A 14,961-nucleotide genomic window follows, 5' to 3' on the forward strand; every position below is an offset into this window, starting at 1 on the left:
CGCGTCATATGACGCGGCGGCGGTGGGCGGGGAAGCGTATTTACGCTATCTTCCGCTGTGCTACAGCGGAAGATAGCGTGAACGGACGGCTTCCATTGACTGCAATGGAAGCCGTCCGCGCATACACCCGCGGCAAATAGAGCATGCCGCGGGTGAGGACGGGTGAATTCACGGTGCAAGTGGAATTCCGCACCGTGAGCCCTGAGCTATTAGGTTCAATAGGACCTAATAGCTGCGGGCAACGCAGCGGATTTCCGACGCGAATTACGCAGCGGGAATCCGTTCGTGGGAAGGAGGCCTTATACTGCAGCGACTCCTTATTACACTTCAGAGCCAGAAAAAGATGAGGAAAAACATCTGTCACTTTTCCCTTTAAAATCATTATTAGGGTCACTACATCCATCTTGCTCCTCCTGCTTTATATGAGGGAGTACAAATATGTCTGACGGCTCCACCCACATCCGACTGATTTCCGCATTATTAACACGGATGGGCGGGTTTAGCGTCTGCCTGTTACCATGGAAATAATTTCTAGGGTGACGTCAGCCACAAGCCTGTCGCTATTGGCCAGGGGGCTCCGCCTTTCAACGCGGATTATAGGTTGAATGGCACGCATGCGCAGTGTGAGAGCGGCCTGACAGGCGAGATGCAGAAATACGAGAAGCTGGAGAAGATCGGAGAAGGTAAGCAGGAGGCGGCTGTGGGAGAGGCCGGGGATGTGCGGCCTGCACTGTGCCTGCAGGGGGGCCGTGCTGATGGGGTGCGGGGCCTCCGTCTTCTTATACTGTCATACAAACCTGCGGCCATCCTCCATTGAGTCCTTGTTGTAGTGTGCTAGTATCAGGGGATGGCCTCTGTATCATCAGAGCACTACCCTCCTCATCCTCCATAGTATCGGAGTACTACCCTCCTCATCCTCCATAGTATCGGAGTACTACCCTCCTCATCCTCCATAGTATCGGAGCACTACCCTCCTCATCCTCCTCCATAGTATCGGAGCCCTACCCTCCTCCTCATCCTCCATAGTATCGGAGCACTACCCTCCTCATCATCCTCCATAGTATCGGAGCCCTACCCTCCTCATCATCCTCCATAGTATCGGAGCCCTACCCTCCTCCTCATCCTCCATAGTATCGGAGCACTACCCTCCTCATCATCCTCCATAGTATCGGAGCCCTACCCTCCTCATCATCCTCCATAGTATCGGAGCACTACCCTCCTCCTCATCCTCCATAGTATCGGAGCACTACCCTCCTCCTCATCCTCCATAGTATCGGAGCACTACCCTCCTCCTCATCCTCCATAGTATCGGAGCACTACCCTCCTCCTCATCCTCCATAGTATCGGAGCCCTACCCTCCTCCTCATCCTCCATAGTATCAGAGTACTACCCTCATCATCCTCCATAGTATCGGAGCACTACCCTCCTCCTCATCCTCCATAGTATCGGAGTACTACCCTCCTCCTCATCCTCCATAGTATCGGAGTACTACCCTCCTCATCCTCCATAGTATCGGAGCACTACCCTCCTCCTCATCCTCCATAGTATCGGAGCACTACCCTCCTCATCATCCTCCATAGTATCGGAGCACTACCCTCCTCATCATCCTCCATAGTATCGGAGCACTACCCTCCTCCTCATCCTCTATAGTATCGGAGTACTACCCTCCTCCTCATCCTCTATAGTATCGGAGTACTACCCTCCTCCTCATCCTCTATAGTATCGGAGTCCTACCCTCCTCATCCTCTATAGTATCGGAGTCCTACCCTCCTCATCCTCCATAGTATCGGAGTCCTACCCTCCTCATCCTCCATAGTATCGGAGTCCTACCCTCCTCATCCTCCATAGTATCGGAGTCCTACCCTCCTCATCCTCTATAGTATCGGAGTCCTACCCTCCTCATCCTCTATAGTATCGGAGTCCTACCCTCCTCATCCTCTATAGTATCGGAGTCCTACCCTCCTCATCCTCTATAGTATCGGAGTCCTACCCTCCTCATCCTCTATAGTATCGGAGTCCTACCCTCCTCATCCTCTATAGTATCGGAGTCCTACCCTCCTCATCCTCTATAGTATCGGAGCCCTACCCTCCTCCTCATCCTCTATAATATCGGAGCCCTACCCTCCTCCTCATCCTCCATAGTATCGGAGCACTACCCTCCTCCTCATCCTCCATAGTATCGGAGCCCTACCCTCCTCCTCATCCTCCATAGTATCGGAGCACTACCCTCCTCCTCATCCTCCATAGTATCGGAGCACTACCCTCCTCCTCATCCTCCATAGTATCGGAGCACTACCCTCCTCCTCATCCTCCATAGTATCGGAGCACTACCCTCCTCCTCATCCTCCATAGTATCGGAGCACTACCCTCCTCCTCATCCTCCATAGTATCGGAGCACTACCCTCCTCATCCTCCATAGTATCGGAGCACTACCCTCCTCCTCATCCTCCATAGTATCGGAGTCCTACCCTCCTCATCCTCTATAGTATCGGAGCACTACCCTCATCCTCCATAGTATCGGAGCACTACCCTCCTCCTCATCCTCCATAGTATCGGAGCCCTACCCTCCTCCTCATCCTCCATAGTATCGGAGCACTACCCTCCTCCTCATCCTCCATAGTATCGGAGCACTACCCTCCTCCTCATCCTCCATAGTATCGGAGCACTACCCTCCTCCTCATCCTCCATAGTATCGGAGCACTACCCTCCTCCTCATCCTCCATAGTATCGGAGCACTACCCTCCTCCTCATCCTCCATAGTATCGGAGCACTACCCTCCTCCTCATCCTCCATAGTATCGGAGCACTACCCTCCTCCTCATCCTCCATAGTATCGGAGCACTACCCTCCTCCTCATCCTCCATAGTATCGGAGCACTACCCTCCTCCTCATCCTCCATAGTATCGGAGCACTACCCTCCTCCTCATCCTCCATAGTATCGGAGCACTACCCTCCTCCTCATCCTCCATAGTATCGGAGCACTACCCTCCTCATCATCCTCCATAGTATCGGAGCATTACCCTCCTCATCATCCTCCATAGTATCGGAGCACTACCCTCCTCATCATCCTCCATAGTAGTATTATAGTACTATGCTGCTCATCTGCTTATAGCATCTGAGTACTACACTCATCATCCATCATAGTAGTATTACAGTATCAGAGTATTATCCTCATCTCCCTCCATTATAGTATCAGAATACTATGCTGCTCCTCCTCCTATAGCATGGGAGTACTACGCTCATCATCCTCCATAGTAGTATTCTAGTACTATGCTGCTCATCTGCTTATAGCGTCGGAGTACCATGCTCATCCTCCTCTATAGTATTATAGCATCTGAGTACTGTGCTCATCCTCCTCTAGTGTTGGACTACTATGCTCATCATCCTCTATAGTATTATAGCATCTGAGTACCATGCTCATCATCCTCTATAGTATTATAGCATCTGAGTACCATGCTCATCCTCCTCTAGTGTTGGACTACTATACTCATCATCCTCTATAGTATTATAGCATCTGAGTACCATGCTCATCCTCCTCTAGTGTTGGACTACTATACTCATCATCCTCTATAGTATTATAGCATCTGAGTACCATGCTCATCCTCCTCTAGTGTTGGACTACTATACTCATCATCCTCTATAGTATTATAGCATCTGAGTACCATGCTCATCATCCTCTAGTGTTGGACTACTATACTCATCATCCTCTATAGTATTATAGCATCTGAGTACCATGCTCATCCTCCTCTAGTGTTGGACTACTATACTCATCATCCTCTATAGTATTATAGCGTCTGAGTACTATGCTCATCATCCTCTAGTGTAGGACTACTATACTCATCATCCTCTATAGTATTATAGCATCTGAGTACTATGCTCATCCTCCTCTAGTGTTGGACTACTATACTCATCATCCTCTATAGTATTATAGCATCCGAGTACTATGCTCATCCTCCTCTAGTGTTGGACTACTATGCTCATCATCCTCTATAGTATTATAGCATCTGAGTACTATGCTCATCCTCCTCTAGTGTTGGACTACTATGCTCATCATCCTCTATAGTATTATAGCATCTGAGTACCATGCTCATCATCCTCTATAGTATTATAGCATCTGAGTACCATGCTCATCCTCCTCTATAGTATTATAGCATATGTGTACTATGCTCATCCTCCTCTAGTGTTGGACTACTATACTCATCATCCTCTATAGTATTATAGCATCTGAGTACCATGCTCATCCTCCTCTAGTGTTGGACTACTATACTCATCATCCTCTATAGTATTATAGCATCTGAGTACCATGCTCATCCTCCTCTAGTGTTGGACTACTATACTCATCATCCTCTATAGTATTATAGCATCTGAGTACCATGCTCATCCTCCTCTAGTGTTGGACTACTATACTCATCATCCTCTATAGTATTATAGCATCTGAGTACCATGCTCATCATCCTCTAGTGTTGGACTACTATACTCATCATCCTCTATAGTATTATAGCGTCTGAGTACTATGCTCATCATCCTCTAGTGTAGGACTACTATACTCATCATCCTCTATAGTATTATAGCATCTGAGTACTATGCTCATCCTCCTCTAGTGTTGGACTACTATACTCATCATCCTCTATAGTATTATAGCATCCGAGTACTATGCTCATCCTCCTCTAGTGTTGGACTACTATACTCATCATCCTCTATAGTATTATAGCATCTGAGTACCATGCTCATCCTCCTCTATAGTATTATAGCATCTGAGTACTGTGCTCATCCTCCTGTATAGTATTATAGCATCTGAGTACTATGCTCATCCTCCTCTAGTGTTGGACTACTATACTCATCATCCTCTATAGTATTATAGCATCTGAGTACCATGCTCATCATCCTCTATAGTATTATAGCATATGTGTACTATGCTCATCCTCCTCTAGTGTTGGACTACTATACTCATCATCCTCTATAGTATTATAGCACCTGAGTACTATGCTCATCCTCCTCTAGTGTTGGACTACTATGCTCATCATCCTCTATAGTATTATAGCATCTGAGTACCATGCTCATCCTCTTCTAGTGTTGGACTACTATACTCATCATCCTCTATAGTATTATAGCACCTGAGTACTATGCTCATCCTCCGAGTGTTGGACTACTATGCTCATCCTCCTCTATAGTATTATAGCATATGTGTACTATGTTCATCCTCCTCTAGTGTTGGACTACTATGCTCATCCTCCTCTATAGTATTATAGCATCTGAGTACTATGCTCATCCTCCTCTAGTGTTGGACTACTATGCTCATCATCCTCTATAGTATTATAGCATCTGAGTACCATGCTCATCCTCCTCTAGTGTTGGACTACTATGCTCATCATCCTCTATAGTATTATAGCATCTGAGTACTATGCTCATCCTCCTCTAGTGTTGGACTACTATGCTCATCATCCTCTATAGTATTATAGCATCTGAGTACTATGCTCATCCTCCTCTAGTGTAGGACTACTATGCTCATCATCCTCTATAGTATTATAGCGTCTGAGTACTCTGATAGTATAATACTACTTTGAAGGATGATGAGCATAGTAGTCTGATGCGATAGGATGAGGACAGTACTCCAATGCTATAGGAGGGTAGCCATAGTGCTCTGCTTATCCTCTTATAGCATTGGAGTACTATTTTCATCATGCTTCATGGTGTTAAAGCGTCAAACGCCTATGCTTACTGCGATCTGACAGGCAGCCTATCAAGCCATCACACGCAGGGGGTGGGCGTACGGGACCCCCAAACATCATTCGCGGGAATTTAAATGACGCTGCCGATTATTGCAGCTATTGCCCGTGGGTGTCAGCTGTAGTAAATCCGCAATCTCTCTTCTACATACCCCGCACCTGCATGAATGTACATCAGATAGCGGGACGTGGTTAATAAGCGAACTGTAAACATACAAGTGGGGTTCACAAGCTGCGGAAATAACCCAGCAGAGGGCGCAGTTGCGCCTGAATGAGGGCAGTTTCTTCCCCTTTGCTGGCCGTTCATACTCCGCACCAGAGCGCAGGAGTTGGAAAAAAACTGTGGAAATATAGGTGTTGCCCGATCTTCTCCGCACAATCTGTTTACTACGGAGCAGCGCTAATCTTTTCTCTGCCATAGTATTAAAGGGCAAGTAAAGAACTAATTAAAATGAAGCCATTGAAATCCATTGGCTTCAGTGTTTTGTTTTTTTTGTCCCGTTATACGGCCGTCATTATTACAGCAGCATAAGGGGAGAACACCGTGTTCGCCTAAAAACTACCCCTAAGGGTAAAACAGACGGCCATATGTGCAACTATGTTCGCCACTACAGAGCATAGTTGCGCATGAAGGTTTTTTTTTTTTTTTTTTTAAATCAGGCCATTCAAACTCCTCTGAAACCGCCCTTCTGGTTACATTGCCATGTTGGCACTTTGCAATAAATAAGTGGGTGTTGGGTTGCAATTCGGGCACTTGGTCTCTAAAAGGTTCGCCATCACTGATCTAGACTCTATGCTTCTCTTAATACATCCCAGAATTGAGTTTGCCTTTTTGGCTGCTGCATCACATTGTTGACTCATGTTCAGTCTATGATCTAGTAGTATACACAAATCTTTTTCACATGTGCTGCTGCTTAGCTCAATTCCTCCCATTCTGTATGTGCTTTTTTCATTTTTCTTGCCCAGACGGCAGACTTTGCATTTCTCTTTGTTAAATACCATTCTGTTAGTCGCTGCCCACTATGCAAGCTTTTCTAGATTTTTTTTTTGAATACTCTCTCTCTCTTCCCTAGTGTTAGCTATCCCTCCTAGCTTTGTGTTGTCAGCAAATTTAATCAGTTTTCCATCGATTCCCTCCTTCAGATCATTTATACAAATGTTGAACACCACTGGGCCGAGGACAGAGCCTTGTGCTACCCCACTTGATACATTCTTCCACTTGGATGTGCAGCCATTAATGATCACTCTTAGGCCTCATGTCCACGGGCAAAAGAGGATCTAAAACCCGCAGCAGATCACCCGCATGCGGATACGCATCCCATAGGGATGCATTGACCACCCACAGGTAGATAAAAACCCGCGGATGTTCAATAAAAGTGAATAAATAAAAAATGGAGCATGAAAAAAAGCGTGACATGCTCCATTTAGGTGCGGGTCTCCCGCGGGGACGGCTCCCGCAGGCTTCTATTGAAGCCTATAGGAGCCGTCCTGATCCGCGGGAGACCTAAAATAAGAATAACTTACCCGCAGCGGACCCGGCAGCTCTTCTCTTCTTCACGGCCGGATCTTCTTTCTTCGGCCCGGCGGATGTGCCCGGCGCATGCGCGTGGCACGCAGCTGGCGTGCCGAGCACATCCGCCGGCCGAAGAAAGAAGATCCGGCCGTGAAGAAGAGAAGACCTGGCCGGTCCGCTGCAGGTAAGTTTACTCTTATTTTCAGCGCTCATGTCCAGGGGGCAGGAGGGACCCGCTGCGGATTCTCCATGTAGAATCTGTAGCGGGCCTGATTTTCCCCGTGGACATGAGGCCTTAGAGTACCATCACTCAACCAGTTGTGAATCCACCTAACAGTTGCCTTGTCAATCCCATATTTGGTCATTTTTCATTAAGTATGGTATGAGATACTTTGTCAAATGCTTTACTGAGGTCAAGATAAACTATATCCACCGCATTTCCCTAATCAACCCAGTCGGTGATTTTGTCATAGAAGGAAATTAGGAAGGAAATTTTCGTCTGGCGTGACTTGTTTGTTGCAAACCCATGCTGACTCTGGTTAATTACTCGATTTTTATCCAAGTACTTGCATACATGCTATTTGCTATTTAATAACTTGTTCTAAGATCTTCCCTGGTGTAAAAGTCAGGCTCACAGGCCTGTAGTTTCCTGGATCCACCTTATTCCCTTTTTTGAAGATGGGAACAACATTTGCCCTTATGGAGACAGGGAGGAGGTACACGGGCGGGGTTACTTCTGTGTCACCTCTCTCTGTTTCCCAGTATGATGTCATCAGTGATGTAGAAGTGCAGCAGACCTATCTGGCTCTCCCTGGCTGAACTCATCGTCCTGAAACTGTAGAAGTGGTAATGGTTAACCCATTCTTCTCCTCTGTCTCTTGCAGGTACTTACGGCACCGTGTTCAAAGCAAAGAACCGTGAGACGCATGAGATAGTGGCACTGAAACGCGTCCGTCTGGATGACGACGATGAGGTGAGAAGGGATGTGCCACCAAATGGTCTGTATGTGGGATGGCTGCTTATTATATGTCATCTCCACGTCTCTCTTTGCAGGGGGTCCCCAGCTCTGCTCTTCGAGAGATCTGCTTACTAAAGGAGCTGAAACACAAGAACATAGTGAGGTGAGGAGGGGAGGGGGGAAGCAATTCTAGCGAGTTGGGTTTGATCATATGGGTCAGATCCTTTCCGCAAAAAAGGGTGAAATCCGCAGCAAATAACTGACTTGCTGTGGATTTTAAATCCACAATGTATGCCAAGTGCACTGTGGAACTGACACAGATAGGACATTAAAAAAATGTATCTATCGAGATTTAAAGGGGTTGTCCAGTTGCGAAACATGCCTCCTTTAGTACCCATTGTGTTAAAAGAAAAAAATGAGCAGTACTTACCTGTTTCCTATCGCCACGATCCAGGGATGCAGCCCCGCTGTGGTCCCAGTGTTTGTTGCAGCAGATGATTTCACCGGAAGTCAGGTGACCAATACAGCCAATCAGAGGCTGCATCATCATGTTCACAAACTCCTGGCATCATGGCTCTCAGGATGTGAATGCTGATGCCAGGAAAATGAGGGGTGATACTGCAGCCTCTGATTGGCTGCATCTGTCATAACAAACAGCGGGACTGCAGCGCTGGATCGTGGTGGCAGAGAACAGGCAAGTACTGCTCATCTTTTTATTTTAGCACAGTGGGCACTTAAGGGGGCATATTTTTCGGTAACCTGACAACCCCTTTAAATCTCATCCACATGGCTTGTACTGTTCAGAAAATCCCCAGCATTTACACCCCTGTAGACGTACCCTGTTGTATTGCTTATTGTTTTCACTTGTACCAGGATAAATACTTTATCGCCCTTCATCATGGACTATTTGACGCCATTATTGGTTCCTTGTTGGCAGGTTACATGACGTTCTTCACAGCGACAAGAAGCTGACCCTGGTTTTTGAGTATTGTGATCAGGTGAGTATTGACTGCCCCGTATATATGCTGCCTCACAGAGAAGGGCGCACCGTGAAGAAGTGCTTGAAATTAGACAAAATTCAATCCAGACAACAATCCGTTTTTAATTTCAAAGAATTATACGTCTCCTCTGATCATTGGCAAGCCGTGGGGCCACCATGGTGGGCGATAGTTGCTAATGCGAGGTGGCATTGATTCAGTGAGTGCTGGAGTACTGTCCTCGGGGAGTGTTGGCCATGTGGTATTGACTGTAGTCTACAGTTCATCTCCGTTACGAGGCGGTGTGAGAACGTTCCCTCCATGTCCAACCATGTCCCACAGATTCCTTGATTGCAGAGAGATCCGGGGATCCTGCTGGCCAAGGAGTCACCTGGAGATCTTGCGAAGAATGGCGGCTGGTGTTCGCTGCGTGGGGCTACGAGTTAGCCTGCTTGAAAATGGCGCTGGGCAACCCCTGAAGATACGCCGGTGTGACGGGCTGCATCATATCATCAACATAGCGGCGTGCATCAATGTACCCCTGATGTGTACTAGAAGTGACTGTCCGTTGATGCTGATGGCACCCTGAACCATGACTTTACATTGACTAGCTGTGTGGCATTCCAAAATGGCAGAATAATCAGGCTGATCGCCTCCACACCCTCGTTTCATGATCATCATTGCCAAGACCATCTCAATTTGCAGCTGGACACCACACTGTGCCACGTGTCACGCCAGGTAGCTCTGAAGTGACCACTGCTAGCGTTTATGATGATGGTGCGGTGGGAGGAGCAGTCTTGGCAATGGATGGCTTGACTGCAAACCTGCCTCAGCCAATCCATATAAAACTGTCATTGTCCATATTGTCCAGTCTGTACACTTTGCTGAATGTCGCCAGCTGTGGAGCCGCTACTGCATGACGATGGATGCTTCGTCCCACTACAATGATGGACGTTTCCTTTTGCTGCCCGTCTCCAAACTATACCCAATACTTGTGGCCTCCTGTTGAGCTTCTGCTGTATTATGCAGCACAAACCAACCGACTGTACATAGTCCTCCGGTAAACCCGTCCATCTGATGAAACGGCTCTCGACGGCATCTTATAGGTATCTTCACTTCTCAATCTCGCAGACAATGCAGTTTCCGAAGGTTTCCAAAGTTGGCTTCACAGACTGGATTTCCACTTGGGATCTGGGAGCATGATAAAGTGTCTGGCCCCAAATGCATCAATTTACATATTCTGAAAACTGCATAATGCTGCGCCAAAACCTTCACGGTGTTGCATTCTCTGTGAGGAGGTCCACTTCAGGGGGGGGGGGGGGGGGAAGTATTTGTAGATTTTATGGTTTTGATTATCGCTTCCTTTGAAATTGCATTCTGTCTCAGTGGTTTGTATTTACTAGTATTTACCGTTAATGTCGTCTTAGCTTCAAATGGCAGATACCAGAAAGCACTAAATTCTGTTTATCCTAAACTCATCTTTCCCCAGCCTAGAATGGCTGATAACTGGGAATGATTGAATGTATTAATCTGCACAGTAAGCGGAGGGCCTGTGGGGTAAGCACATCAGATATTCTTTGCAAAGATGAATCCTGTGTTGTGCCACTGCATATACTGTAATAGGAAGTTATCCAGGTACCGCCTTGCCAGGACCTTACTCCTCAAGCAAATATATGGCAGAACCGGGACCTTACTAAATGCATGGTTGATGTCTTTCTAGGCGATGGCGGTCTGTCATCAGTTGGCTAAAAAAAAAATTTCATAGTTTTTTTTAACTTCGTTTTATTGAACATAGACCTTTTCCACATAGCGCTGGCATATAATGACAATCGTACTTGTTGTCTATTTTGCAATTATCAAACATCATTGAAATATCAACAAAACATTTTCCCAAATGATAAACTTTTTTTTTCCGTTGCTGCTCCTGCTTTAGTCTAATGTTTATGAACACGTTTCATTCTTATTCCATCTTTCCCATAAATATCATACTGCGTTCACCTTGACAGGAGGGAGTAATAGTCGATCCATGTAAATCCAGCTTTCCTGTACTGTGGAGTTTATTAATTATCTTTCTTACAGGATCTGAAGAAGTACTTTGACAGCTGTAATGGAGACTTGGACCCAGAAATAGTAAAAGTAAGATTGCTGTTTTGGTGCATTTGTTCTATTAGTGCCTTTCATCACACTCTCTAAGGCTTGGTTCACAAACGCCGGAATCCCGGCGGAAATCTTGCGATTTGGCCGCAGCGAAAAACCACGAGATTTCCATCAGGAGAAGCGCTGCTTCAAAACCCGCGGCACTTAGCCGCGGGTTTTGAAGCGGCCTGGCTGCTCGCTCTTCCGCTGCGGTCGGCGCTCCCATAGAGGAGAGCGCGGCCGCAGCGGAAGAAGAAAGAGAATAAACATGCTGTGGCCGGCGAATCCGCGCCGCAACGCCGGCTTCGCTGCCCCATGTGGACGAGGTTTCTGAGAAATCTCGTCCACATGGCTGGCTAATCCCGGGATTAGCGGTTGCAGGTGGATTTGCCGCGGCGATATTCCAGACGGAGTTTCCACGGCAAATCTGCCCCATGTGAACCCAGCCTAAGACTGCTTTGTGACAAAAGCGCCTTGCATCAGTGGGCGCATCGCACAAGCGCGATATTGGGCCGAGTTTCACGGCCTGATCTCGCACTCTGACATGTGAAACTAGCTTAATGGTAATGAGATGACTCGGACCACTCTCTCCACCAAAAGGGGACATTTTATGGGAAGCCCCGGTGTAGGCCGCAACTTGTAGCTAAACTTTGTTTTGGGTCTCTCGCCATTCTGCAGAAATTCTTTTGCAGTGTAACGGTTCTCAGGCATTGTGGTGTCACAGTTGGCTGCAATTTTGCATGATCAGTTGTCACTGTAGTGTTGAGGTGTACTAATCTAGCAAGCTATGGTCTGTGACTGCCACTCGACTTCGCATGTTGTCCAGCGTCATTGCCTGCATAGTATGTGGATGTGATTGTTACCGTTCGTCATCAGTGTTGTGATGTTTGTATCCAGTCTCTCATCTAAATTGTAATCTGCTGTCTCCTTTAGTCCTTCATGTATCAGCTGCTAAAAGGTCTGGCATTCTGCCACAGTCGCAATGTTTTACACAGAGACCTCAAGCCTCAGAACCTGCTCATCAACCGGGTAAGAATACATGGAAGGGGGGATAGAGACTTACTAGATGCCAGGTGGGACAGAGTCCAAGGTTTAGTCTAATATAATCTGAAGTCTACCATTTATAATATATAGAATTCCTATAAAAAAGCATTTTATAGAAAACTCTACAAGATGAACTCAAACGTCAGTGTGCAAGAATATAACTACTATAATACTGCCTCCTATATGCAAGAATATAACTACTATAATACTGCCCTGTATGTACAAGAATATAACTACTATAATACTGCCTCCTATATGCAAGAATATAACTACTATAATACTGCTCCCCTATGTACAAGAATAGAACTTCTATAATACTGCCTCCTATGTACAAGAATAGAACTTCTATAATACTGCCCCTATGTGCAAGAATATAACTACTATAATACTGCCCCCTATGTACAAGAATATAACCACTATAATACTGTCCCCTATGTACAAGAATATAACTACTATAATACTGCTCCTATGTACAAGAATATAACTACTATAATACTGCCCCCTATGTACAAGAATATAACTGCTATAATACTGCCCCTATGTACAAGAATATAACTACTATAATACTGCCCCCTATGTACAAGAATATAACTACTATAATAATGCCTCTATGTACAAGAAGATAACTACTATAATACTGTCCCCTATGTGCAAGAATAGAACTGCTATCATACTGCCAGTTATGTACAAGAATATAACTACTATAATACTGCCCCTATGTACAAGAATATAACTACTATAATACTGCCCCTATGTACAAGAATAGAACTACTATAATGCTGCCTCCTATGTACAAGAATAGAACTACTATAATGCTGCCTCCTATGTACAAGAATAGAACTACTATAATGCTGCCTCCTATGTACAAGAATATAACTACTATAATGCTGCCTCCTATGTACAAGAATATAACTACTATAATACTGCCTCCTATGTACAAGAATATAACTACTATAATACTGCCCCTATGTACAAGAATATAACTACTATAATACTGCACCTTTGTACAAGAATATAACTACTATAATACTGCCCCCTATGTACAAGACTATAACTACTATAATACTGTCCCTATGTACAAGAATATAACTACTATAATACTGCACCTTTGTACAAGAATATAACTACTATAATGCTGCCCCCCATATACAAGAATATAACTACTAGAATACTGCCTGCTATGTACAAGAATATAACTACTATAATACTGCCCCCCATGTACAAGAATATAACTACTATAATACTGTCCCTATGTACAAGAATATAACTACTATAATACTGTCCCTATGTACAAGAATATAACTACTATAATACTGCCCCCTATGTACAAGAATATAACTACTATAATACTGCCCCCCCATGTACAAGAATATAACTACTATAATATTGCCCCCTATGTACAAGAATATAACTACTATAATACTGCCCCTATGTACAAGAATATAACTACTATAATACTGCCCCCTATGTACATGAATATAACTGCTATAATACTGCCCCCTATGTACAAGACTATAACTACTATAATACTGTCCCTATGTACAAGAATATAACTACTATAATACTGCACCTTTGTACAAGAATATAACTACTATAATACTGCCCCCTATGTACAAGACTATAACTACTATAATACTGTCCCTATGTACAAGAATATAACTACTATAATACTGCACCTTTGTACAAGAATATAACTACTATAATGCTGCCCCCCATGTACAAGAATATAACTACTATAATACTGCCTCCTATATACAAGAATATAACTACTAGAATACTGCCTCCTATGTACAAGAATATAACTACTATAATCCTGCCCCCCATGTACAAGAATATAACTACTATAATACTGCCCCCATGTACAAGAATATAACTACTATAATACTGCCCCCCATGTACAAGAATATAACTACTCTAATACTGCCCCCCATGTACAAGAATATAACTACTATAATACTATCCCTATGTACAAGAATATAACTACTATAATACTGCCCCCTATGTACAAGACTATAACTACTGTAATACTGCCTCTATGTACAAGAATATAACTGCTATAATACTGCCCTCTATGTACAAGAATAGAACTACTATAATACTGCCTCCTATGTACAAGAATATAACTACTATAATACTGCCTCCTATGTACAAGACTATAACTACTATAATACTGTCCCTATGTACAAGAATATAACTACTATAATACTGCACCTTTGTACAAGAATATAACTACTATAATACTGCCCCCTATGTACAAGACTATAACTACTATAATACTGCACCTTTGTACAAGAATATAACTACTATAATGCTGCCCCCCATGTACAAGAATATAACTACTATAATACTGCCTCCTATATACAAGAATATAACTACTAGAATACTGCCTCCTATGTACAAGAATATAACTACTATAATCCTGCCCCCCATGTACAAGAATATAACTACTATAATACTGCCCCCATGTACAAGAATATAACTATTATAATACTGCCCCCCATGTACAAGAATATAACTACTAGAATACTGCCTCCTATGTACAAGAATATAACTACTGTAATACTGCCTCTATGTACAAGAATATAACTACTATAATACTGCCCTCTAT

The 14,961-nt window shown here is 44.5% G+C and overlaps 1 protein-coding gene across 1 annotated transcript in view; it reads left to right on the plus strand.

Annotated features, from left to right (window-relative positions):
• Positions 1–594: 594 nt before the first annotated feature.
• Positions 595–14,961, plus strand: part of CDK5 (cyclin dependent kinase 5) — a 31,092-nt gene continuing 16,725 nt past the window's right edge. The window contains exons 1-6 of the mRNA XM_066585320.1: positions 595–683; positions 8,123–8,211; positions 8,292–8,359; positions 9,134–9,194; positions 11,253–11,309; positions 12,243–12,338. Of these exons, the coding sequence (XP_066441417.1) occupies positions 647–683; positions 8,123–8,211; positions 8,292–8,359; positions 9,134–9,194; positions 11,253–11,309; positions 12,243–12,338 (408 nt within the window). The 5' untranslated portion in view covers positions 595–646. The remainder of the gene's footprint in view (positions 684–8,122; positions 8,212–8,291; positions 8,360–9,133; positions 9,195–11,252; positions 11,310–12,242; positions 12,339–14,961) is intronic.

Source organism: Eleutherodactylus coqui, chromosome 12 (assembly GCF_035609145.1).
Source record: "Eleutherodactylus coqui strain aEleCoq1 chromosome 12, aEleCoq1.hap1, whole genome shotgun sequence".
In the NCBI taxonomy this organism is placed as follows: Eukaryota; Metazoa; Chordata; class Amphibia; order Anura; family Eleutherodactylidae; genus Eleutherodactylus; species Eleutherodactylus coqui.